General features: G+C 40.0%; 1 protein-coding gene across 2 annotated transcripts in view; it reads left to right on the top strand.

The window, feature by feature from the left end:
* LOC103468288 (homeobox protein Dlx3b-like) overlaps window positions 1–8,556 on the top strand; it is a 13,116-nt gene extending 4,560 nt beyond the window's left edge. For both annotated transcript variants that reach the window (XM_008415249.2, XM_017306077.1), the window contains exons 2-3: window positions 5,200–5,384; window positions 7,409–8,556. In XM_008415249.2, coding sequence (XP_008413471.1) covers window positions 5,200–5,384; window positions 7,409–7,861 — 638 coding nt within the window. In that variant the 3' untranslated portion in view covers window positions 7,862–8,556. The remainder of the gene's footprint in view (window positions 1–5,199; window positions 5,385–7,408) is intronic.
* The last annotated feature ends 19,438 nt before the right edge of the window (window positions 8,557–27,994 follow it).

The following is a 27,994-nucleotide window of genomic DNA, read 5'->3' as shown; positions in this document are numbered from 1 at the left end:
CATTATTAAATCTACTTAAGTAAAGTACAGATACACGAAAACTGTACTTAAGTACAGTAACAAAGTACTTGTACTTCGTTACTTCCCACCACTGGTTGGAGGATGATAGCGTAGCATGTTTTGTTGTTACTTATCTCGTGAACAAACTTATTCATGTGTGATTTTAATCGTGTTTCTTATTAAATGGAATTGCCGCATTTGCAAAATTGTGTTTTTGGACATTAGCGCAATACAAAGTGTTTTACAGATTTGTAAAGGAAACACAGCTACTGACTAGACACACGCATCATAATTCTGCACCAGTAGCCAGACGACGCACATCCACATGTAAACAATGGTTGAAAACTATAATTATAAAATTATGAAGTGCGTCACGTCCCAGTCCCACCACTCATGGCTCTGACTTTGCATCCAAACAGACTTCTCTTCAGAAGTTGCAGTCAACCCTTCTCAAAAGGCATTCGCTACTAGTCCTGTCATCTTTTTTTCTTCTGGTTAGAATCTTGTTACAATGCTGTTGGCTGCTGTTGCTGGAAAACCTTAAAATCGATCCATTAACAATCTGTAAACAGTGTTATTTGTTTTTTATTCAGTGCATGCGTGTCGTGTCGGGATTGTAAACAGTCAGATTGTGGTTGTGTCGTTCAGTAGCACAAAAATTTTAACTTTTGCTTTTGTTTTTGCATTTCTGTGGGGGAAAAAAAATCTGAATTAAGCATCAAAATCTGCTTTTTGGATGCAGCTTTAGAATAAAACAAGCATAAATCTGTAACAGCTGGATGAGTCAGACACAGACTGTATTTTTATCTTGGTTGCTGTGATTTTTGAAACCTCTACTTTTAAAAACAGGGGGGTTCTTAGTTTTCTCAAAGGTGCGGTTAAACTCTCACCAAAGTGAGCTGTCGTGTCTGTTGAGGTGAACGTTATCCAACATGGAAAAGTTTGATTGACAGCCCACCGACCCTCCCATTGTCTGCTCCATCCAAATGTACAACATCTAAATATGCCAAATTAGAGCTGCATCGTCTGCTTGTTAGCTAATTGAGGGTTAGTAGTTCTTGTAGCTCATTGTTGATGCTGAGAGACCCAATAATTGGAGAGAGAATGACAGGGCCAAGCCTAAGACTGCTAGGTGATGTATTAATTAAACCATTTTATATCATTTAGTTCTTAGCCTGAGGGTTGAGGCAGACGATGCCACAAAACTAGTTCATGTCAACCAGAGACAGACTCAATGACTTAAGCTGCAACGTTGTACAAAAATCCATGTGTTTCTCTAAGCTGCACAGCAGAGCATGAACTCAACTTTCCCTCCAAAAGCTGTTTTTATTCGTCTCTTCCTCGAGGTTTGCTGGGCACCTTGGCTCACGGGAGAAAGGAAAACAAACTAGATGAACTGGTGTTGTGTTTTTGGCATTCCAGTTGGGAGTTGACTTCTGGAACTGGCCCCGGGGGACTTTGGCCCACAGCCACGGCACGTCAGGTGTCACGGCATGTCAAGCCAGCCTTGGCCTTTGAATCATCCACCGTCGAAAAGTTCCTTATCACGCGAGGCTCGGGCGTCACGCCCAAACAAATAAATAAACAAACAACGATGCCAACAAGGAAGCCGTCCCGTGTCTCATGCCGTGTATGTTCATGTGGACGGGAGTCCAACATTGGCTCGAGGTCCAACATTTTAAAATTAATTTTGACTTTACAGCATGTCAGAAAAATAATGTTGCAGAATATTGTTGAGCATTCTGAGGTATTGTGTCATACAAAACGTTGGAATCATAAAAGCCAAACCTCTGTCGGGATCTTTTGCTTCAAAGTGTTCAGACTGGTTTGACGTTCAGGTTTTCCTGAAGGTCTCGTCTTTCACACCGGTTGTTTTTCGGTTATTTATAAAAAAAATTTTAAAGTAACTTTTATAGGTTACAGTTGAGTTTAATCAGACTATAAACTCAACTGGACCTACAACTATTCCAAAGCTTCTAATACGTGAAATACAATTTAGCAAACAACTCATTTTGATTTCAGAGAAAAGCTGAAGCACGCCTCTCAAAAAATGTTCCTGAAATGAATCTAGAGCTGAGATTTGCTCTGTTTTTAGCTCACAGGATTACTCCCAGTAATCCCGGCGATTTATTACTCTAATGCCACTTTAAGGATTTCTGGGAAGTCTGCTTCAGGGGTGGGCGATATGGATTTTTAATTTTATCACAATATTTTTGTTGTAACAATAAAAATTATTATTAAAAACTATGTATTACTTCATGTTTAAGGTAACATTATGACTGTGAATGCGTGGCACAGCGCCACAAACATAAATACTGTTCTTGAAAAATATCCCATTTGAAATACACTTCAGAGCGCCTGTTACTGAACGCAGCACGATTTATAGCTGCACACAGTACCCAGATTTAATAATATGTTAGAATTAAGATAATTACTGATACTCTTGTGGAATGAACAGTGGAGAACATTGTAAAAAATAACATTGTTGCTAACATTTTTATTTAACATTAATGATTGTGATTTACTAAATCAATGATAAATCAAAATCCTTATCATGATTAGAAACAAACTTTTCCCGATAAACGATACCAATACAATAACTGCCCACCATTATCATTACTCTGCAGTGTAGTATTCCTTATACATGCGAGACACTTTTCTCAATAATTACTATTTTTAGATTTATCTAAATATTCACGTTACCCTCCTATTTTTCATTTATGTGGGAATGTTTCTTTTCCTCCTGAGCCTTCAGAACATTTTTCACAAGAAAACAAAAACACATAATTTCTCCTAGTTGCTTTTATTTGAAAGGGGAAAAAGCAAGCATTACCAAAATATTGCAAGGTGAATAATAACACAGTTGTAAACTTGTAATATATATTTATTTATTTACTATCATTTTATTTCTGATGGGCAGACTTAGAAATATAGTTTTTAAGATTCAATGTCACCGGATGTTATCATGTCTGGTTGTTCTGATCGTCCAGAGGAAGCAGCTTTATTAGTCAGGCTGTCTGCTCAGGTAGCTTGTCAGCAGTGTTTACCTGAGGAAGAGTGATGGCTGTTGCTGCTGCAGTTACCGCACCATGAACGTCTACATGTCAGGACCAAAAATACTTAGAAATGGCCACAATTGTCCCTCAGCTAACTGGCGGTGAACATCAACAGGTGGTAGCATGTGTGTCAGTTCTGAGGGACTTTAAAGAATCAGAGAAAGCACTGGTTTTTCTGACTCTTAAATCATTTTAAAATGACTTTATACATCAGGACAGAACAGTTCTTCTGCTTTGCTAACATGCTGCTCATAGCTTTGCTAACCGTAGCTTTAAACAGCCTTACCTTAATAAGACTGATGTGTTTTTTATTGACTCATTAGTCTTTCTTGATGAAAGTGAAAACAAGTCAAATCTGAGCAGCGTGCGGCAACAGGTGGGGGAGGGGTTATGTTTCAGACAATGGGAGAAAACACCAATGACTCCGGCACATTCTTTGACACAAAAAAAAATGAAAAAAATCATGGAACGTCATCGTTGTAATCTGCGCATCCAGAACTTTGCCGTCCGCAGGTCAGCCGAGAGACCATTGAAWGGTACAACAACAAAAACGTTAGCCACTTTGCAGACATGCCACTCCTAGCTTGCTAATTGTATGGGCTGTCTTTGCGTAATTAAAAAACCTTAAATTCATGTACAAAATATTAAGGCCTTAAGATTCTTTAAAAATGTAGGTTGGCCTTAACTTTGTACGTGAATCGCAGGTCTTGTGTTGCGGCAGGACTGTTTAAAGTCGTTATATTCTCAGATACTCAGCATTTGTTTCTCGCAGGATTTTTCTGTCAAGGAAAATAATGAGTCACTGCGTTCTGTGACACAAGGCGGTTGAGCCTACTAGTAACTAGCTGCTAATATACCCATGCTAGCTAACTAGCTAGCTTTTTGCGTCCATTATGGGTAAAGTGCAGATTTACCACTTCTCAGCTGGGTGACGTTCGTTTGTGCCACTGGCTCACTTCTGTTTCTAGGTGAATTCTCTGCAAAAAAAACAACAAAAACCTTTTAAGCTAGGCTCTTTGGGAGCTAATACTGCAGAGCATCATATGCAGAACGAGAAGCACAAAACTATGCTAAGAGCTACAAACAAACCCCAGAAATCTCAACTTTTGCTGTTCTTGATTGCAATACATCAGAATCCCCCAACCATCACCTTTATTTATAGTTTTTATGGTCTTAAATTTTATTTAAGGTGCTATGAAAACATTCTAAAAACACCCTGTTGTAGCCACATCGTGAACATGACAGGAGGGACAGGTGGTGCTCTCTTAGTTTGTTTATTTTATTGTTTTTATTATCTTAGTCTGTTTTTTTTTTTAATCCTTTGAAATGTTAGAAATGAAACACTAGCTGTGTGCAGCAACCGGTGGGGGAGGGGCAGCAATGTTAGTGCTTTATCAAACCGTTTAATAGAATTACTGATTCCAGCACTTTCTCCAACACCTCGTTAGAGGACTCTAAACTGTAGCAGCGATGTGTTGGAAAGTTTCAACATTCAGTTTGAAATCAGAAACCGTCTCAGAATCACATGTGAGGCAACAGGAAGTGACGATGTGTTAAAAAGCAGCTGTGCAGCACAGGCTTGACTTGTCTTTTACTGTCTCTTGTGTAAACTTCAATTTATAAGAATATAATTATTGTCTTATAAATGTCATTAGCCTGACATATTAGGGATTAAGATTGGCTTCCATCACCATATTGAAATGCTGACTTTGAGCGGGGACTTGATGGTGTCGTCTCCCGGTGAAGAGTTTCTTCCCAATCAAGCAGATAGATTGTTTTAATTCTGCAGGAATTTACTGAAGAATTTGTTTTTCATGGAACATTTGCTGCTGGAATACCAGAACAAATTGGGAGTGTTCTACACAGGCAGGCCTTCAGGCTACTGCAAAAGTACCTATAAATCTCTGTCTCCTTCCCCCAGTTGTGGGAAACTCTGAGACCAAATTATAAGTTCACAGTGTGGGAGGAATTTCTTTGAAAGTTCTGTGTTACAGAAGCCGCGGCTATTTTTGTGCCACAACTTCTCAACTCGGAGTCTTTGCTCTAGAGCGCTCTTATGAAAACGTTGTGTGACAAAGCAGGAGACGTAGGCCTACGGTTTATGTTTTTTTTGTCTTGTCTTCCTTCCCCCTTAACGGTGCAGTGAAAGAGGAACCGGACCTGGAAGTCCGGATGGTCAACGGGAAACCCAAGAAGGTCCGCAAACCACGGACCATCTACTCCAGCTACCAGCTGGCCGTGCTGCAGAGGAGATTCCAGTCGGCCCAGTACCTGGCCCTGCCGGAGCGGGCTGAGCTGGCTGCGCAACTGGGCCTCACCCAAACGCAGGTAAGCGCTGCGAGTCAGCCGCCGTGTTCTGTTCAGTTCTGTGTGGAAACAAAAGACGCTTCAGAGGAAAACGATGCAACGGCCAAACTGAAACTGCCTGTGAAACACCTGGTGACGTTTTTAACTTGGCAAGACATTCATGAAGGGATGGGAGTCATCTGTTAGCCGTTCTGATCATTTAGACCAAGCAGTCACCATATGATTCACTGAACAGCGCTCACAACAAACAAATAAAAAATTAATGTGTAGATGTGAAAATGTGAAAATGTAGTTGGATATTTGCTGAATAATTTGAAGGGAAAATAATTTTAACTTACAGTTGCAATATGCAACTTTAAAAAAACAAATGTCATAACAGTATTTTATGAGGTAGATAAAATGTGAAATAAAAATCAGTGCCAACTAGAAACAAGCAGTCAGAGCCAGAAGGTGGGTCTTAGCGCTGTCAATCATCCCTCTTTATGGCGCTCCTTCCTTCCTCCTCCCTTACTCTTTTGCTCTCTACTACGCTGCAGCTAGCAGAGCCCGTCCTGAATGCTAAGGCTAGTTAGCATGGCCACTGATGATGGCAGTTAAACAGTTTTCCTGTAGCCGTTAGTTGTTTCTCCACCATTCACACATTGAGATTGATTGACAGTGCTAAGCCCCTCCCCCTGGCTTTGATTGGCTGTTCTTCGGTAGTGGGGCATTGCTTCAGACAGTAATATCAGCACAGGGAGGAAGTGAAGGAGATTGATCTTTTCACAGATTATCTGTCTCATGTCGCCCTGTGGCCACATGGTGACAGATTAAACAAACAAAAAACAAACATATATTTTTAATAGAAATTACACACGGCTGCTTTCAGGTGTAGCTTGAGCTATTTTAATGCACAAATTTTGCTTTGAGTTCAAATTAGAGTTGAGATCTTTCAGCTGTTTTGTTGAAGCTAAACAGATGAAACCTGCACTTTCAAAATTAAAGTAGTTGAAATAATATTAAAATAATGACAAAAATATTATTATATGTCTTGTCTAGATTTTTAGTATAAATAAGACATATCGAATGTACAATATAATATGTAGGATACAAAATGCAAGGAAGGTTTCTCAGCAGTTGATGGTTATGTTCATTTGTTTATTGTTGTTATCTGAAGTCGTAATCTTTACACCAATGATTTACTACCAGCCACCTCTGCAGGAGTGATAACGTATGGTTTGTTTTATTGTGGCCGTTGTAGATCATTGTTCAGTGTTATCCTTGAGTGACTCCCACAAGCATGTGAAATACCGTGATTGACTTTATGTAGAGAGCAACCAGTAGACACAGTAACTTACCTCTTTGGATCATGAAGGAGTCTCCACAGAGACACATGGTGGTGGCAGCATCATGCTGATGGGATGCTGTCTTCTGAAGGAAAGGGAAGCTAAATGGAGTAGAGCAGAAGACGTAGGTTGTTTGAAACTGTGAGATACCTGAGAGTGGAGAGGAGGTTCAGGTCACCAGTAAACTTAATTAATGGAGCTAAAAATAATCAAGAAGATTCAGAGGTTATGATTGAATTTGAAGGACGCACAATGCATCGGTGTTGACATCGGTATCGGCCGATGTTAGCCAATTTTTAAAACATTTCGGTACCAGTCCGATAATTAAAACTGGACCGATATTAAAAAGTGATGTTTATTTCCATCTTGTTGCTGTTAGTGTTTATGGAAGGGCGTGGGGTTGGCCATGTGGTCATGTGATGCAGTGCAGGATTGCACAGATTGCACATGCTAACGGTCTGGTCATTTTTCACAGTGTCAGAGGAAAATATATTTAAGTCATGACATGTGTGTATAATGCTGATACATATTGGTTATTGGCTATGACAGAAGTAATAATATCGGTTATTGGTGTCAGCCCAAATTTTAATATCAGTGCATCCCTTATAAATTTAAATAAAAATGGCACTTAACACAACTTACTTTGGTTTTTCCTACAGATTAGAGTGAAGTGTATCGGAAAAATCCTTATGATTTGTTTTGGAATATTCTCTGTTTCAGGTCAAGATCTGGTTCCAGAATCGACGCTCCAAATTCAAGAAGCTCTATAAGAACGGTGAGTTTCCGCTCGGAGACATGCCCTGTGAACATAGCCCAGACGCCAGTGACTCCATGGCCTGCAACTCTCCCCCGTCCCCGGCTGTGTGGGACAACGCCTCCGGCAACAGCAGCAACAACAACAGCAACACAAACGGCAGCAGCAACGGCATAAGCAGCATCAACGACACAAATGGCGGCAGCCTCAAGAACAGCGCAATGCTGGATCCCGCCAGCAGGAGTCAGGGTCCGTATCAGCCCCCGATCAGCTCCTCTCCTGCTTACATGGAGGACTTTACGCAGCACAACTGGTACCAGCAGCAGGGGGCGCACTTAGGCTTGGCGCAGTCAGGCCAGATACATCACACGCCGCCAACAGCGCCGTCAGACGCACAGAGTATGCGAGCCATCTACTGAGCCACCAATCTGGACGCTCAACAGCATTGGTGCTGAAATACCAGACCTTTTGTTTTTTGTTTTTTTCTCCTCTTGAGAGGAATTTCAGCGTTGCTGTAACCCCAAATAACCTGACAGAGAACAGATTCAAGCAATGACTGGTAGAAACTACAAATATATTAATATTTCCTCCCAAGTCGGACTGATGTTCTTGTCAGAGATCACATGGATTGAAGTGTTTTTGCACTGCTTAGTCTGATAATATTTTGCGAATTCTTTTTTTTTTTTCTATTTGAAATTTCTCCGTATTTAACATAAAAAACTTTTAATTATTTGGTCATTCCAATAAATTATGTTCTGGATTCGTCCTCTGTCTGTTCCCTACTGAAACAACGTGCTACTGAAACTCACTGCTGGACTTTACCAAACATGAAGACTATCAAGGTAAACCTTTTTTTTTATCAGTAAAAAAAAAAAGAACAGTTTGATGGACTCGTCTTTGTGTTAAACTGAGCTAAGACTCAAACTAAGATTTCCTTATTTATTTCTCATATATATCCTCCTGTATAGAAACACTGCAATCAAATGTAAATAATGTCACAATATTAAAGCTTTGTGTATTTAGGGAAAAGAGTCTCAACTTCCAACTGAGACGGTAGCTGTTTCTAAATGTCAAGCAAATTTCAAGCAAACTTTTAAGACAAAGAAGAAGAAGGAAAAAAAAAAGAGTGTGTTTCCATTTACTGGTTTGGTGCGAATCAAAGTGTGATTTCGTCAGGTGTTGAAGCTAAGCGTGGCTGCAGACCAGCATGGACTGGACATCTCAGAAAAACGGGAGAGTCCTCCTATCTGCGCTGAAGATTTGGACTGGGAGAGTTTGTTACGCTGGAACTTATTCTGCAAATGTGTTTCCAAAATCGTTAATGGAAAACCGACTAATTACTCAATTACTTGTATTTGCTGCAAAGTTGAATAAGAGGTGGAAAGAGAAACTACAACAAAAATCCCCACCAGCAACAGGTTGGGGAGGGGTTCGTGTACTCATGGTTCCTTTGTTGTTTTGTTCTTGAACATTGACCAGGACTGATCAACCCAGTCTCCTCTTATTGGTGAACATCCACAACAGCAGCTTACTTTAGCATTTAAGCTAATTTTTAGCATCATAATACTGGGCTCCAGTTGATGGGCACACTGTGGCAGGACTCGTTTAAATTTCTTCAGAAATATTCAAGTTCCTTCTATAGTCCTGAGCCTTACATTACACCATTAACACTGCAGCAAGAAATACATCTTTTCTAACAATGTTTTTGGGTATTAAGTTAATTATGTCCTCCAACTCAGTTGAGGACAAGTCCTGCTGGTGGTGACGGCCAAAGGGCAGGCGCAGAGGGAACAGGACTAAGTGACAACACCAAAACTGTATTTGTCAGGGACGGCTTGTTAACTCAAAGGCTCATTATAACAGAATATGAGTCAATCATTCAGCGTGTCAGAAATGTCTTTTCCTGAGTCAAATTTAATTTCTTTTCAAAGCCGTCATGACATTTGGAAATGGTCCTCATCTGTGCCGTCAGTGCAGCCAGCACAGATAACTAAAATCACTCACCTGACGCCTCGCCTGGTGCTCCTCGTGTCACTGTCTCTCTTTCTCTGCCTCTCCGTTCACTCTGTGCTCTTCAATTCTCCTACCGAGAGAAAATCTTAACACAAACGGTTTGATGTTCAAACAAAAGGGGCTGGAAAGTTTTCCAACAACCACCCAGACTTCCCCCTTCAGAGAAAAACATTGGCTCAAGAAAATTATTCACAATGGACACAAACAGGAGAGGAGTTCTCCTGAAGGATGAACAAACTGCATGTAATATGGACCCACCTGGAACTGTGGAGACGCTCCGATTAGCATGAGGAGAATAGATATGTTTGAATCTTTAATTAAAAACAGACTTAAAAAAACAACTTGTCTTTAATTAAGTCATCTTGACTGAATTTCTTAACAAAAAAGAGAACATGAAGACAACTGCTTTCTGTGGTCACATTTAACAGTAATTTGTCCCAAAGATGCTACGCTAGCCAGTCTTTTAGCCTGTACCAAACATACTGTAAAGTATTTCATGTAAATATGATGTTAATAAATTAAATAAGGAACACATTTGCACATTGATTCATTTCCTCTAAGCCCTGAATTAAAGTTTACAGTTATTTACTTTGTTTGTTGACAACACATTTCACAGTAATTCCAACTGAGGAAAAATTCATGAATATACAAGTCATGTGATGGAGATGGTAAAAATGTAACCCACTAGGTTTTGTGTTTATTCCACTTTTGACAATTCTAATTTTCTGATGCAACTTGTTTCAACTTTGTTTAATCTCACCAATTAACAAAACATTTCAAATGTCAAAGTGAAACTTCTGGAGGGTCCTGGCTGGAGGCATTGGCTTTATTTCATTTTTTTTATTTTATTTGAAACTTTAGCTAAGTATCATAAATTGCTGGATTTAGGGATTGAAATAAGAGGAACTTTTCAGATCAAAGCAACTGACAAAAAATCCTAAGTGACCATCACCAGTGACAGCTGATTAGATGGAAAACAAACAATGCAATGACAACTGAATGGTGAAAAAATAGAGAAGCTTAAAGCTTTAGAAAGAGTTGAAAAAAATATCTAGTGAAAAATATCTAGATTTGATCAACTTTATAATGAAAAAAAAAACTATGAAATTCACCTTTTTATGTTTAAAGTGAGCAAAATAAAAAAAACTAAAGTACTCATCCCAAAGCAAATGGATCATTCCTTTTCATAGTGCTGCGTTAGCCGTTAGCATGTCCCCTGAAGCAATGGCTGTCACCATGTCTTCTCCAGTGTTTTCTTACATTTTTGAGTCTTCCTCTGGTTTCAGAGCCTACGTGCTAGTCGTCGTTGTTGTCTTTTATCTCCCCCACACAGATAAAAGAAGACGACTTCTTTATTATTCAATGTCGATGTGTCTTTTGTGTGGAGTTTACTTTGTAGTTTTCTGGCTAGAGCTCTGATTTTAGAGCTCTAGCTCTAAACTGGAAGTCAAAGTGCCATATTTCAACTTTAAAAAATCGAAATAATTTTGTAAAACAAATTTTAAAGAAATGTAAATAATCTTTGAGCATGCATTAAATATATTTTTCCTTTAGCCCACATTTCTGTATTACAGGTTTTCATTATTGGTCTAACAAAATTATGTTCTTAAATGTTAAATAGGTTTTTATCAGCTATAAGATGACATAATTAACATAAATAAGGCTTAAAATGTTAGTCTGCATATAATTAGTATAGAGGATGAGAAAGCAGTCAATCACGAATCAAAATGATAAGTCCTGATGTGAAAAATCAAATGATTTCATAATTCAGCATCGTTAAAATCCTGGTTCTTCCTTTCTGCGTGAGTTCAGTATTATGAACGACAGAAAGCCAGGTTTACCATAGCACTTTTCTTTGAACAGCAATAAAATTTAGCATTTTTACAAATGTGACATAGTTTTTTTTATTACATTGCTTCTCTGCCCAAATATAAATCATTTTCAGCCTAAAGCAGTAATGTTTGAAAATTTACGGGAAAGCATCAACATGAGTCATGACATTTATAGACCAGAGTTAATTTAGGGCAGCAGCAGAGCTGGGGGAGTATGCAAAAACTGTACTCAAGTAAAAGAAGCAGTACTTCAATATTTTTTTACTCAAGTGAAAGAAAAAGTAGAAAAAGAAATCACTCAGGTGAGGGTTTTAAAAAAAGTATTTGGTAAAAAGTCTACTTAAGAACTGAGTAACTGATCAAATTATCAATAATTTAAACTTAAATATTAAATAATCAGATGGACCAAAACATAAAGTTAAGTGGAACATTTGGTATTTTAAGAACCAAACTGACAATATTTCATATAAGTAAAAGGAAAAGGCAAAAGGAAATTTTTCCATTTAGTTTCTTTCAGCATAAAACTTCTGAAATGTTAACAAAAACTGCAGATGTGTGTCTTTGTCTGGTGGATTTTTGGTTAAAACATGTTTGCTTTCCATTCAGTGGGAAGAAAATCCAGAAATTTTACTCAAGAAAGAGTAGAGATACTTCATAATAAAATTACTCAATAGTCAAAAAAAGTTACTCAAGTAAATGTAACTAGTTTCTACCCAACTCTGGCTAGTATACGTGTATTTCTGTCACTATTCTACATGAAGATGCCAAAACTCCAGTTGGAGCAGTCTAATGGCTACGTTGAAGCGTCTGGATGTGATGCAGAGCAAACAGAACCTGAGTCACATCTGGACGAGCTTCTGTATGAGAGCGGACATCCTGCTGTCTGTCCTGATCTCTCATCAACTCATTTCACAGACAAAGTACTTCAAAGGTTTTCGCTCATGCGATACTGAATACCAAGACATGCATGTGAGACGTTTAAGATGTTGCAGCTCTGGTAGAATATTTGCGTGGCATCAGTGTGAGCAGCAGATAAACAAAAAGACTGGAAGCAAAAGCAAGACAAGCATGTATGTTTTTTGCGGAACTTTAAAACCATCTAGTGAAATATTAGTATGTTAATTTCCAATTCTTTACTTCTGAAATGAGACATAACATTCAATGACATCACAATGACATTGTTTTTTTTACTTACCTTTGATTAACAATCATAAATCAGTCAATTATTATGATGTATTTTATCACTAAGACGCCCCATTTGTTCATAACAGTAAAAATCAGCCCAGATGACTAAAACAAGTAAATAAAAGCTGGAACTTGGCGCTGGAAGATTTATGAAAAAATTCTGATCAAACTAAAGTTTTTTATTAAAGTTGTTGATATAAAGAAATATAATTCTAAATGCCTTTTAAGTGTTGTTTTTCTGATAATTTTTAATTTAATAAAATAAAAAGGTAATGTTCTTCCTGTACTTCTGCATTTATTTCTGGATGCAGCACACACACACACACACACACACGCACGCACGCACGCACGCACGCACGCACGCACGCACACACACACACACACACACACACACGCACACACACCCAACATGCGCCTGCACACACACATTCAGTCATGTTTTCATGTCTTGTGGGGACTTCACATTGACTTCTATTCATTTTCAGTCCCTTACCCCAACCCTAGCCATCATATACCTAACCTCTAACCCAAAAACAGCAATTCCCCTATGGGGGCTAAGAGATGTCCCCACACAAAGCAATGGTCCCCACAATCCCACAGTGCAGACACAAATAGGTCCCCACAAGGATATAAAAGCCAGGTTCACACACACGTGCACACACACACCGTGCAGTTGTGCTGACGGTGCTTTCCCGGTAAACCTGTTGGAGTGAGTCAGACAACAGAGGTAGGTTGCACCCAGCTATATATTTTACATTCACATGCAGCGTTCGTGTAAAGCAGGCTGTGGGAGGTGACGATGCTGCAGACACGCCGGAGTCAGGAGATGCTAATAACACACCACCGACATCGACAGAGATGGGAGCCGAGCGCTTTCATGTGGGATCCAGTTGGAGAGGAGAGGAGCTTCTGTGTAGAGAAACTTGCAAACACTTGACAGAAAAAGGGTGTGACGAGGTAACATGTAGACAATTTGAAATATTTCTATGCAACTTCTTAGTCCTGATTTTTTTCTGTCTTGTTTTCAGAGTGAAGTTGTGAAAGTGAAAATATTCATCATTAGACTGACTAATAAATGGAGGTAGATAAAGCATATTGGTCCCGTTTTTCAAAAAAAAAAAAAAATGTACGTGATAGACAACATGAAGTAGTTGATGACTGGGAAGTAAAAAGAAATCATTCTAAATCATTTCTGCATAAAAAGAAGAAAGAAAGAGGAAACAACGGAGCCCGACTGGTGACACGGGAGAGAAAAAACTCCACTTCCTGTCTCCTGGCCATGACTTGTTATAATTAAATCGTTCCTACAAAATAAGTCGTTCCCATGAGTTATTAAGTCATGGCCACAATTTATTTTTTTCTCTTGTCACCAGACATAAAAAACCTTTTCTTTGAGATCCCTAAATAAAGTCCACTTCAACTTGGAATGCATCAATATTAAAATTTGGGTCAATATTGATATCCAACATTGCTGCTTTGGCCAATAACTCATATTTACTGATATTGTATTTACAGGGTTTCCACGTGTCCTTAAAAAGTATTAAAAGTCACAATCTTCAAATGCTTTAAATTCAATTTAAAAACTGGTGTTAAGGTAGATCTTAATTGTTGCCATGACAGGACTATTTAATCTCATACATGCTACATAGTTTTTTGTTTTTTCTTGCAGGGGTTGTTTCTACAGAAACGTTTGAGTCGCACGGCAGACATCTTCAGTGCTTGTGACTAAAGGTGGTTGAAGCTACTGCTAACAAGCTGCTAATACACACAAGCTAGATTTTTGTGTCTGTCACAAGTAAGTGTAAATTTGTTGGATTTAAACAACACATTTTTTTAATAGCACCAGTCTTAGATATTAAAAAGCTTTATTTCAGCAAAGTTGTCGCTGTGGAGGGAAATACAGTATAGCATGGAGAATGGAGAGCAGCTGTGACTGTAAATATGGAAAAAGATTAAAAGGAACAAGAATTAATGTCTTCAACTCCAGTAAGAATCTGACAACATCTGTAGATAATCTCACAAGAAGAGTCATTTCTTCCTGGATCACAGTGTTGTTGGTAGCATCTGTTGACAGGGTGACTATTCAGATCTGGTATTTACTATGTTGACACCAATGTCGTTGCTCAGTAAGAAGAACACCATTGGAGAAAAAAATCCTATTTGCAATTTGCAACAAGCCATGCAGAAGATCCAGTAAACAGAGGAAGGTGCTCTGGTAAAGTGAAACCAACATTGACCAATTTAGTCAACATGAACAATATCCATCCATCCATCCATTTTCTTTACACCCTTGTCCCTAAGGGGTCGGGAGGGCTTCTGGTGCCCATCTCCAGCTAACGTTCCGGGCGAGAGGTGGGGTCACCCTGGACAGGTCGCCAGTTTGTCGCAGGGCAACACAGAGACAGACAACCATACACACACACACACACGCACACGCACACACACACACACACACACACACATTCACACCTAGGGACAATTTAGAGAGACCAATTAACCTAACAGTCATGTTTTTGGACTGTGGGAGGAAACTGGAGAATCAGGAGAAAATCCACGCATGCACAGGGAGAACATGCAATGCAGAAAGACCGGGGCCGGGAATCAAACCCAGAACCTTCTTGCTGCAAGGCAACAGCTCTACCAACTGTGCCACTGTGTGGTAAAAAACAAAACAAAATCACAAAACTCATTGAAGATGCGAGTTTGCCAGAGGTTTCCCTTCCAGTACAGTACAACATCCCTGAAATGGTTTAGATCAGAGCAGATTCATGTGTTAGAACGGTCCAGTCAAAGTTAAGACCCAGAAACAACAGAAAATTTGTAGTAAGATTAAAAAATGAATGTTCATAGATTATGTCTATGCAATCCAAGCAAGTTGGAGTTACTTTAGAAAATCAAGTTTGGAATTGTAGGAATTGAAATTGTCACCTGTTTCGTGTCAACAGTGCTCACCACTCACACTCAGTTCAGTACATCAACTTAATTCGTCTTTACTGTCACTGTTACTGGTGAAATAAATTTCAGATAACTGTTTAAATCAAACAAACTTAGCCTGGTGGGGGAGGGGAGTAAAGCCTGGTGGCCCACCCGGCTTATGATACACTAAAGTGTTATCTCTGTAAAATGTTTGATAGAAAACACACTTTTCTGATTTTTAACATTTATTTATGATACATTTTGAGATAAATTTCTTTATTTATCCATCTCTGCATCTTACGATTCTTCTTTACGATATTAATGTAAAACAGCCCTGCTGTTCAACATAGCATGGTTGGGGGGCCTAGAGCCCATACTTAGAGGGCAAGTGGTGTGTACAGAGCCAGACGGCCATCCACACAAACATTTGAACTTTAGAGCAATTTAAAGTTGCAAATACTCATCAAATACCGACTCATGTGCATATAGACGCCTCAGTTAAGATCTTCAGTAACTGTGTTTACACTAATGGAGAAACTGCGAAAATTGGAATTGCGCAAATAAATTTGCTCAATTTAAAGACAATGCTCAATTTCAGAAAAACTAAAATTTTTTTGATAGAAAGCATTTGAGCCAGTTGTTTTTCAGATGAAATTATTTCACAAAACTGCAATGGCAACACCATTTTCACATCACACGAGTCAAGTGATGAACAGCTGGATGTCACTACAGGCAGAAATGATGAAGGAGAAGATGACAGGAAGTGGTTGGAGGATCATGGCGTGGTGTGCTTTTAAATGACTTAATGTGTGAACAAATTTATTCACAATTTCAAATTGCATTTCTTATTCAACAGAAACACAGCAATTGCAAAACTGTAGTTTTTGGGGGGGACATTAGTGGAACATTGACAAAGTTGTGTGCACATTTGTAATGGAAACGTAGTTGGTAAAAAGTTTAGAAGACAACGCAGAGCGCTGTGCACATCATTATGTAATCATGGTTTACTGGAGCCTCTGACTGGGGAACCTGCAGCTCCCCTGAGAAAAGCAGTGATGTGTGCTGAGGCTCTGGGCTTCCTGTGCTGATCCCCTCAGCTTCCAGGTGTCACAGAGGAATGCATCTGAACATCACAGGAAGGCAGACAGAGAGGGCAAACAAGGACTTGTAGCAACCTGTGACTGATACTTCACAGAGAAAACAAGCCATTGTGAGTTTCTACTCGTCAGCTAACACTTTTCATCGGTAGATTATATCCTCATAGCCAAAAAACAAATATACCAGGTGGAGTGTGAAGTTCAGGCGCATTCACGTTTACTCTCATATGATGTGATTCAAATGTGTTCTCCTTCCTCCGGAGATGATAAAAATCATCACAGTTTCATCATGAGCAAACTGAAGATGGCCAGACAAGGTGATGACATCAGCCTCCGCAAGCAGAGCTGTCAGGAAAACTCGGCAGAGGGAAGAAAACCTCTGAAAGTGTCAGAAAAACCGAGAGCTGACTTGACTTTCCTTTACCTGCATGACCTGCATCTGTTCAGCCATATAGAAAAAGAAATGTCAGAGACAACAAAGACTCTGACACATGGTGGCACATGGTGTTAGGTGGCACCATGTGCCACCTAACAAGATTAAAAAAATAATAAAGACCTGCAAATAAATTGTTTTCATTATCAGGTTGTTAGAAGAACTTAAAAATGTAAAACAAAGAAAGAAAAGATAAAGAAATACACGCAAACAATTAACAAATAAAGCATGCAAATTCAAACTTAATTTAAATTTAAACAAACTGTTCAAAATCCATCCATCCATCCATCCATCCATCCATCCATCCATCCATCCATCCATCCATCCATCCATCCATCCATCCATCCATTTTCTGCCGTCTATCCGGGGTCGGGTCGCGGGGGCAGCAGCTTCAGAAGGGAGGCCCAGACTTCCCTCTCCCCAGCCACTTCTTCCAGCTCCTTCGGGGGAACCCCAAGGCGTTCCCAGGCCAGCCGAGAGACATAGTCCCTCCAACGTGTCCTGGGTCTTCCCCGAGGCCTCCTCCCGGTGGGACGTGCCCGAAACACCTCACCAGGGAGGCGTCCAGGAGGCATCCTGACCAGATGCCCGAGCCTCAACTGGCTCCTCTCGACGTGGAGGAGCAGCGGCTCTACTCTGAGTCCCTTCCGGATGACCAAGCTTCTCACCCTATCTCTAAGGGAGAGCCCAGCCACCCTGCGGAGGAAACCCATTTCAGCCGCTTGTATCTGTGATCTCGTTCTTTTGGTCATGACCCAAAGCTCATGACCATAGATGAGGGTGGGAACGTAGATCGACCGGTAAATCGAGAGCTTCGCTTTTTGACTCAGCTCTCTCTTCACCACGACGGACCACTACAGCGCCCGCTTCACGGCATTCGCTGCTCCAATCTGCCTGTCGATCTCCCACTCCCTTCTTCCCTCATTCGTGAACAAGATCCCCAGATACTTAAACTCCTCCACTTGAGGCAGGACGACCCCCCTAACCCGGAGAAGGCACTCTACCCTTTTTCGGCTCAAGACCATGGCCTCGGATTTGGAGGCGCTGAGCCTCATCCCGGCCGCTTCACACTCGGCCGCGAACCGCTGCAGGGAGAGCTGCAGATCACGGTCTGATGAAGCCAACAGGACCACATCATCCGCAAAAAGCAGAGATGTGATCCTAAGGCCACCAAAACGGATCTCCTCAACACCTCGGCTGCGCCTAGGAATTCTGTCCATAAAGGTAATAAACAGAGTCGGTGACAAAGGGCAGCCTTGGCGGAGTCCAACTCTCACCGGAAACGAGCCCAACTTACTGCCGGCAATGCGGACCAGACTCTGACACCGGTCATACAGGGACCTGACAGCCCGTATCAAAGGGCCCGGTAAACCATACTCCCGGAGAACACCCCACAAGGCCCTCCTGGAGACACGGTCGAACGCCTTCTCCAAGTCCACAAAACACATGTAGACTGGTTGGGCGAACTCCCATGCACCCTCCAGGACCCTGCTGAGGGTGTAGAGCTGGTCCAGTGTTCCACGACCAGGATGAAAACCACACTGCTCTTCCTGAATCCCAGGTTCGACTATTCGATGGACCCTCCTCTCCAGGACCCCTGAATAGACCTTACCAGGGAGGCTTAAGAGTGTGACCCCTCTGTAATTAGAGCACACCCTCCGATCCCCATTTTTAAACAGGGGGACCACCACCCCAGTCTGCCAATCCAGGGGAACTGCCCCCGATGTCCATGCGATATTGCAGAGTCGTGTGAGCCAACACAACCCTACAACATCCAGAGCCTTTAGGAACTCCGGGCGGATCTCATCCACCCCCGGGGCCCTGCCACCGAGGAGCTTTTTGACCACCTCAGCAACCTTGTCCCCAGAGATTGGAGAGCCCAACCCAGAGTCCCCAGGCTCAGCTTCCTCAACAGAAGGCATGTTGGTAGGATTGAGGAGGTCTTCTTGCCCACCGGCCCACAACATCCCGAGATGAGGTCAGCAGCACACCATACCCACTATAAACAGTTGCACTGCTTCCCCCTCCTGAGACGCCGGATGGTGGACCAGAATCGCCTCGAAGCCATACAGATGTCTTTCTCCATGGCCTCTCCAAACTCCTCCCACGCCTGAGTTTTTGCCTCAGCGACAACCCGAGCCGCATGCCGCTTCGCCCGCCGGTACCCATCAGCTGCTTCTGGAGTCCCACAGGCCAAAAAGGCCYGATAGGACTCCTTCTTCAGCWTGACAGCATCCCTCACCGAAGGTGTCCACCAACGGGTTCGAGGGTTGCCGCCGCGACAGGCACCAACAACCTTGCGGCCGCAGCTCCGATAAGCCGCCTCGGCAATGGAGACATGGAACATGGTCCACTCAGACTCAATTTCCCCCACATCCCCCAGAACGTGTTCAAAGTTCTGCCAGAGATGGGAGTTAAAGCTCCGTCTCACAGGGGACTCCGCCAGACGTTCCCAGCAGACCCTCACTACACGTTTTGGCCTGCCAGGTCTGACCGGCTTCCTCCCCCAYCACCRGAGCCAACTCACCACCAGGTAGTGGTCAGTGGACAGCTCCGCACCTCTCTTCACCCGAGTGTCCAAGACATACGGCCGCAAATCCRATGAGACGATGACAAAGTCRATCATCGAACTGCGGCCTAGGGCGTCCTGGTGCCAAGTGCACATATGGACACCCTTATGCCCGAACATGGTATTCGTGATGGACAATCCGTCCAATGAAATATGGCAAACATTTTGCCATGAGGGGTCACAAAGATGAACTTTGTTAACTAAAGATGTAAAAATGAATCCCTTTATTATTTTCATCCGCTCAATAGTAAATGAAGCATGCAATATTTTATTGAATTGAACAACATGTATCCATCCATCCATTTTCTTTACACCCTTGTCCCTTAAGTGGGGTTGGGAGGGTTAACAACATAAATATTTAACAAAAAGATATTTTAATCACTGTATGTTAAAAATATAACAAGAGTCTTGATAGTATTATTAGAATACAAAGTGTACAATTTCAGAAATTTCGGGGGTGATTGTTTTCTTCTTTGGGTCTCAATTATTTTGTCAGCTGTAAACATAATCTGTTTTTTTAATAGCTTTTTTAAAACTGATGCTTCTTCATCTGGAGGGTCTTTTGTGTTGTTTTTTGGATGTTTTGATGGAAATTAGCATTTTGCTTAATCAAGTAAGTTCAAAGTTAATGTTGTACGTCCATTGATATCTACTGTTTCATTTGGATGAATGTGTAAACCTGATTCATAAATGAGAAATAATTTGTTTTGTACCTAATGTTACGTGAGGCCAGATTTGCTCCATTCTAGAGTTGTGGTTTCCTCCAGGCCAGCTGACAGGTCGGCCTGGGTCTGGGGCAGGATAACACCAGATGGGCCCCCGCACACACGGCCTCCTGGAACTAGAAAACAAATGAATATTTAAAGACATGATTCATCTTCGTCATTACTCTTATCTCTTACATTATCCCATTACCTTCCTGCCATTGTCATCTAACAGTGTTAGTGTGATAATCTGAATAAAATTGGAAATCTCCATATTTCAAAAATACATATTCTTTTTAATATATTTCATAGATCCTCATTCAATTCATTGTTCAATTTATTGGTTAAAATGGCGACTCAAATCAAAATTTGAATCACACATATAAGTGGCATTTTTAAAAATGAGTTTTCCCCTCCTGTGTATGAAATGACAAAATGATGAAGCACCATATTGTGTTATTGTGTTATCTGTAGTTACTACAGATTTAAACATTTTTTAAAATCTAAGGTAGCAACAGAATAATTAGTTTGCTGCTTGCATCTCCTATTATATTAAAATTTTCAAATGCAGGAATATCAGCATTGTGACATTTAAAACTACTGAATTGTTGCAGTTATGAATTTACATACACGCTGCTATCAAAATTTTTTATTTATTTATTTATTTTTAAAGTCTTCTGCCAATATGAAGTTAGATGTGACCTCCAGGTTCGTGGGTCCAGCCTTCCTTTTACAGTTGGGGTTCTGCAGACGGCCACTGAGCGGCGCTTTAGACCACCTCGCCTTTAGAAGAAAGAAAAATCCAAAACAAATTTTAAATCTGACTTTCACATCATTTTCTGCTAGGCATTCACACTGTTGTGCTTTCAAAACGTATCAGGATGTCTGAGCTTTTTATGTTTCCTGTCTTTTTTCTGCATTTTGAACTCTGATTATGATTATCAAACAGCATGAAATGTGAATATTTGTGACTTTTCTCAGATCGTTTGACTCTGTAGAAGCGACTGCGTGCTGAGGAAGCAGTCAGACGTTCGCTGGCATGCTGAGGAGTCAACTATTCATTTGGAGCAGGGACTCATGGACCCCATGCGGGACAGTGGGTCCAGAGGAACAGGGATGGTCACTCTGCAGTCACAAGCTGCATTTCTTTGAACACACAATTGCACAATTTGACATTTTGAAAATAAATTCACTCAATGGAAACATGGCAATTTTGAAAAAACCTTTAATATGTTGATAAAAAGTTATTTTTTTCCAAGAGTGAGCTGGGGTTTTTTCTTGTCCATATCGAAATTGGTTCATTTTGCAAAACAGCGATGGAGACACTTTTTTCACATCACAGGAGGCTCTTGATCAACAACAGAACGAAGACCACAAGAAGTAGTTAGAGGATCAAGGCGCAGCATGTTTTATATGGGTTATCATGTGAACAAACTTATTCACATGTGAATTTAACTGCTGATTTAATGGAAACACTTTTTCTTGCATCACACAGGTCACATGATCAACAACCAGATGTTCCCACCGATGGAAACCACTCAGACGGATTAACTTTTCATGTAATCTGAGTTTGAGCTGGTTAGCATTTAAGAATTAGCAAAAATTACATTTCAATATATTAGCATTTGAAAGTAAGTTTTTTTCTTCTGCAGTCATTAACTTGTGACTGTCTCGTGATAAATGAGAGGTTTTGTTCTCTACCTGGAAAAACTAGCCTAATAGTTAAACTTGTTTGATTAGTCTTAACGTCTAAACCTCAGCTACTGGAAACCAATCCCAGTTTTCAGCTTTTCCTGTCGGATTGTATCAGTTTTGTTTATGGGGCCTTAAAAAACCTTAAGAAAGTAGAACTGTTGAACTTCTCCACTTCCTGTCATGTTACAGTAACAAACTTCAATGTACTTGATCAAGACTGTGTGAAGTCTTGGAGGATTTGTCTCTACCAGCTTTGCATATCTGAAAACTGACATTTTTCAAACTTTCTTCTTTGTAAAACAGCTCAAACTGAGTCTGAGTGGATTGGAGTGTCAGTGAACAATGGTAATTAATTATATTTTATTAAAATACTTGGAAAGATGAGAGAATGTAAAACATTTAAAGGGACGGGAGTACTTTCAGCACTAAATATAATATGGTATCTGCATCAAATCTGTATGTAAGTTTGTTTTTTGTCTTCTTTTTTTTGCCAAGAGTTGCCTCATTGATCTGTTGGCAAAAAAGAAGTGTTGATTTTTTTTTTTTTTGCCAAAATCCCTTTTGGCACAAAATGACTTATGAAGGTGACGATCTGATTTATTTTCCTCTGTCTTTCTTTTTTGCTGCTTCTGCCCCTTTAAGTGGACATGACTTGGTTGCCATGTTTACTGAGCCTCTGTCAGGGTTTCATCAGTTCATTAGGACTCCAAGTTTTCTATAAAACTCTCTGGCGTGAACTCTCCCCGAAGCAACAGGAAGCAGCTCCTGGTGGTGGAATCAAAGAGCTCTAAAAATTCCGCTGTCTAGCCCCTCTTTTTTTGTTCCTTTTTTAGAAAAGCGCTTTGATCCTTAAAAAAACCCCAACAAAAAAACAGAAGAAGAAAAACCATAAGAAAAACTCAAGCGTTGGGCCATTAACGGTTCTTTCTTTATTAGCATTGTGTTATCCAGTTTATGTTGTAGTTCCTGCTGGAGAAGCAACAGTCAACTGTTGGTTGGAGAGGAAGAGGAAGACAATTCAGAGGAAGAACTTAATGAAGGGATTAAGAGATTTGTCGTTGAAGATGAATTTCTTCATATTTGTCATTGCTGCTCACGCTATAACAAACAACAAAGAACACTGCTGGAACGAACAATCAACAGTTACATTTCTGTTCCCTGTTAAATTTAAATTTAGTGAGATGTTCTGAACATATGTGAGCATGTGAAGTTAAGGTGAACATGTCGGTCTTTAGCACATAAAAAAATCTGTATTTTGGACTAAATCACACTTAAATTTTATATAAACTTTATTTTGGTCATTTAGGAGGTGATGGGTGGTGCCCTGCGTCTCTGTGCTTCTCTTTGGCCTGGGGTCTGCTGCTCCTGCTCTGTGCAGGAGACATGGGTCCCGGCTTGTGGGCCCCGGCTTGTGGGCCCCGACTTGTGGGTCCCGGCATGTGGGCCCCGGCTTGTGGGCCTGGAAGACACCAGGGCAGCGCCTGGCGTCTACTTGCTGCTTTTGAGGCCTTCAGGAGCCGCTGCTAAAACAGTATTTTTGTCTTGTTTCTAGTGCAAATGTCATAGAAAACTTGAAATAAGACAAAACTAACTCAAAAGTAACTTTTTAGTAAAGTATAGCAGCTTATTTAAAGTAAATAATTTCTAAATATTGATTAAAAAGTACTTGTTCTGTTGGCAGATTATGGAGCTAATATCTTTTCATCAATATTAAGGAATTATTTACTTAAAACAAGCTCCTATAGCTTGCTGAAAACATACTTTTAAGGGTAACTCTTTATTTGAATGTTTTTGCATAAGACTGACATGACATGTAGTCTTCATGAATGTTTGTGACTGTTGTCATGAAGTGCCATTTGGTAAATAATGACATTTTTAATGCAAAGTTGACTCTTTTAATTAACTTTTAATGTCAGTTTAATGCAACATTTCATTATAGTTATTTACCAAATAATGCTAAGTTGACACTTTTAATGCACTTTAAATGCATTTTTTAATGTATATGTACTTTAAACATATCATTACTACTTTGTAAGACTGTCTGTTTTTGCAGTGCAGTCCTTTGCCCTTTACCTTGTCTTCCCACTGTAGCTGCTGCACGTCCTCGTTTCTCTCTCCTGTATTTTCTCTCTCACTGGCTGCATTTCCATTACAAATTTGTGCAAAATTTTACAATTGGCAATTGCGGTGTCTCCCTTAAATAAGAACCACAACAAAAATCATAACACTTTAATATGTTTCTTCTCACAATGAGTCATTGATAAACGCGCCAAGCCATCGTCCTCCGACTACTTCCTGTCACCTTCTTTGTGTCAACGTCTGGTTGTTGATCATGTGACTCGTGTGATGCGATGGTTTTGTGAGATAAACCAATTTCGATAAGCCTGAAGAAAAAGAAGAAAAAAAACACCTCATCCTCGTGGCAAAAGAAGATTTTTTTTATTATTTAAATTTTTTTTAAATTGCAGCGTTTCCTTTAAGCTAATTTTATTTCCAAAAATATCAAATTGGTCAATGGAGCTAATGTCATTTTCGTCTAGATTGTTATTCGTCATGTAGTTTGTGCTGTCCTCGTCATCATGCAGCAGTCCAGCCTTTTTAAACTTGCTGTTTAGGCCGCAGTGATCGAAGCGTCTTAAAAAAGTAACTTATTATCTGGAAGTTATGGTAACTTTTTTYCCATGATAAATAAAATCGTCTTTTTAAGATGGCATATCGCAATACCTTAGTGACTTTTGTATGGCAGCTGAATTAGTTGAATAATATTTAAGTGTGATTAAAAATAAATAAATAATTAAAAAAAAACAGTATATGTGTAGTAAAAACAAAACAGCACCCATAACAGAGCCTTGAGGAACTCCACTAGTGAGCTGTGTTTTACACTTGGTAAAATGTGCTCTTTGAGGGCACGAAAATGTTTTTGCATTTATTTTTCTCTGTCATGGTTTATCAGCACTGGAGAAAAGTGACTTTGTGGTGTTTGTTGAACCGACTGGGATTTGAACACAATAATAATGAATTTTAAATTTCTAATAAATTTCTAAAGATATTTGCATATTTAACTTTTTCTGGCTCAAAGTATCATAGAATAAAATGATCAGCCGTAACTTCAGAGCTCCCTGTATGACGAGCGCTGGCTCCGTTTTTCCGATCATGTCGGCCTTATGAAGACGTTGTTATTGTTTCCTGATTAGGAGCTGTCCAGAAACGGGTGATAGATGTCGCTCTGAGGAAGCAGATCAAACAGGAGGCAAACATTAAAAATCCATCAAGGAAGACAATGGTGTATTTATCACTTGTGCATGTGGAGCACAACTGTTAGAGGAATCTGAACAAGCAGCCAACCTTTGCTAACCTCGCCTTGGTGAGGAGCTTTGTTTTGTCAGATGGCAGACTTCCTCGTTCTTCTCAGCAAAAGGCCTCTAGTGGGTTAGTGGGTTGTCTTGCTTGAACCAAACAAGAACCTCAATCCTCAAACCTCAGCTGAACCTCAATCCAAAAGAGAAACTCTCAATGCACTGAGATCTCCTCAGAATGGCTTGTTGGTGTTGATGTTAGGAAAGTGATTTTGGCCCTTCCAGATCCAACACCTGCGTCCCACCAATCAATTCATCCGCACAAGTTGGGATTACAAAATTTTGCTCAATGGAAACACGGCCATTTTGTAAAAACTCAAATGTTTTGCTAAAAAGTTTTTGTGCTAGGATAAAGTGTGTTTTGCAAAACTGCAATATAAACATTCTTTGTTGTGATCAGCTACTGACTTAAAAGACAAAGATGACAATAAGTAGTCAGAGGATGTTTTTTTTATGATTTATTGAGTAGACAAACCTATTCACGAGTGAGTTTAATTACATTTCCTATTTAAAGGAAACATAGCTATTGCAAATTTGTGTTTTTTTGACGTTAGTGGAATATCGACAAAGTTGAGTGTTCATTTGTAACGGCAATGAAGCTACTAAGATGTCAAGACACTGGGGCTAATTTTCCTTCAGTATCGTCTTCTAACTTGGTCATCAGTTCTGACCAATCTACTTCTGCTTTCCTAGCTTAGGCGTCCCCAAAACATCGGCAGTCCTCCTCTTTCTTGCCAATATAGCCTTGATAAAGGTGGCCAAAAATGTTATCTTATAAATTCAAGTAACAGAGCTCGTCATGTTTGTGTCTGTGCTGTTTGGTCTTTCCTCTGGTGACTGGACCATTCATCCATTCATATTGTGTATCTAGAAACAGCTATGTCACCAAAATCAGAGAGTCCTGGATATTACCTAACATTTCTGTTTTTTTTGTTTGTTTTTTTTGTGTGTGTTCTGACCATTGAGGCAGAATGTTTTGTTGATCTACCTGACCATGGCTTGTTTATGACATAATTCCTCATTTGCCACTTTGTAGATAGAGGTTAGATGCTGCTGGTTATCAATCCCATTTCCTTTTTATACCCCTTTACTGTTTCATGAAGCTCAGATATCTTCCCCTCTGATAATTATTTTCCTTTCTCCTGGAATCCAGCAGCATCAGCACAGTGCTGGATGAAACACACATGGGTCCCTGATGAACCACAAACTCACCAACTATTTAACAACCACAGTTGAGGTTATCTTTCAAAGCCATACATATAAACTCTGGAATAGTTTCAGACAATTTGAAAACTAAAGAGTCAGAAATTCTGTCAGGATAATGTAGATGAACAACCTCAGTGCAACTGTAGAACACAGGAGCAAAACCTTCAAAATTGAAGGATGATTTATCGCATTTCAGACAGTCAGTGTGTCCTATAATTTATTTTAAGCAATGCTTTAAAGAAAATACTAAAACATGTATAAAATATCCATATAAAAAGTGAAAGTTTGCAATATATTTCAGAGATTTCACTGTGGAAATTTCGGATCTTCAATTAAGACAAGAAGTGATTAAAGTGAGTGAGTTAACATGTTGACATCGGGCCAAAGATAACTGGAGAAGATTTTTATCAAGATATTCAGCTGAAACTCAGGAATACATCTGGACCCAGAACGAAGCCCTGAGGAACTCCACTGGATGCTTGGATCCTGCATACAAACAAATCCACAGCTGCTGTGGAAGCTTTCCTGGAATAACTCATTACATCTAGGGTTTGTATAGATGTGGTCAGTGTCAAAGGTCGTTGGTTTTATTAATCATAATCCTCCATTCATTTTCTGTATAGTTTTTGGTTCCCCTGGGACAGGAGTAAAAACTAAGGCTGAAACTATTAGCCGGAGAAATTATGATGATCAAAATAATTGTCAGCTAATTTAGAATGCACTGAAAAAAGGACAGTTACTGAAAGAACAAGTTCAGAATATAGCCCAAAACTGTACAAAACAGAAAAATTGTACATTTAAGATAAAAACAAACTTTTATCTGTAAATATGAGCAAAGGAGTAACTTTTATTCATATGACGTTAAATTGCTCATAGCACCGTTTGTCTGTTTAACCCAGGGGTGGGCAATCCTGGTCCTGGAGGCCCGGTGTCCTGCAGCTCTTAGACGTCTCCCTGGTCCAACACACCTGGATCCAACAGCTGAATCACCTCCTCAGTGCAGGCAGGTTCTCCAGAGTCCTGCTAACGACCTCATTATTTGACTCAGGTGTGTTGAAGTTGAGACACGTCTAAAAGTTGCAGGAGACCCTCAAGGCCTGGAGTTGCCCACCCCTGGTTAAGCCACTGCTGCATTATTCTGCATCCACTTAAATGTGTACAAGAGTAAAAAATCAAAAATATCAGAATGGTTACATGTTTTTTTTTCCCTCTACAAAATATTACAAAAATTTGAATAACAAAAAAAAACTATTTGTCTCTGCAGTAATAGCTGAGCAGCTGGGTTAGCAGTGGAGGGATTAGCCTTCAGTAATCCAGCCTGATGCAGGAGCTTCTCCTTCAGGACTGACGGAGGAAAGATATTCCCTCCACTAACAATTACAGATAATTAGGCCGTCAGAGTGAAAGCTTTATTTAACAAGCTGTATCCTAAATTACCTTTAATTGATGTGGTCATTTAAAAAAAAATCATTGGCGATGTCTGACAAGTCTTTTTGCATTTCCAGATGTTTGCCTGGGTGCAGAGACGTGACCTCCGTCCTCTGAT

This window comes from Poecilia reticulata, linkage group LG8 (genome assembly GCF_000633615.1).
Source record: "Poecilia reticulata strain Guanapo linkage group LG8, Guppy_female_1.0+MT, whole genome shotgun sequence".
Classification (NCBI taxonomy): Eukaryota; Metazoa; Chordata; class Actinopteri; order Cyprinodontiformes; family Poeciliidae; genus Poecilia; species Poecilia reticulata.
Note: the sequence above shows the minus strand (reverse complement) of the source record. Positions and strands in the feature narration are given on the sequence as shown.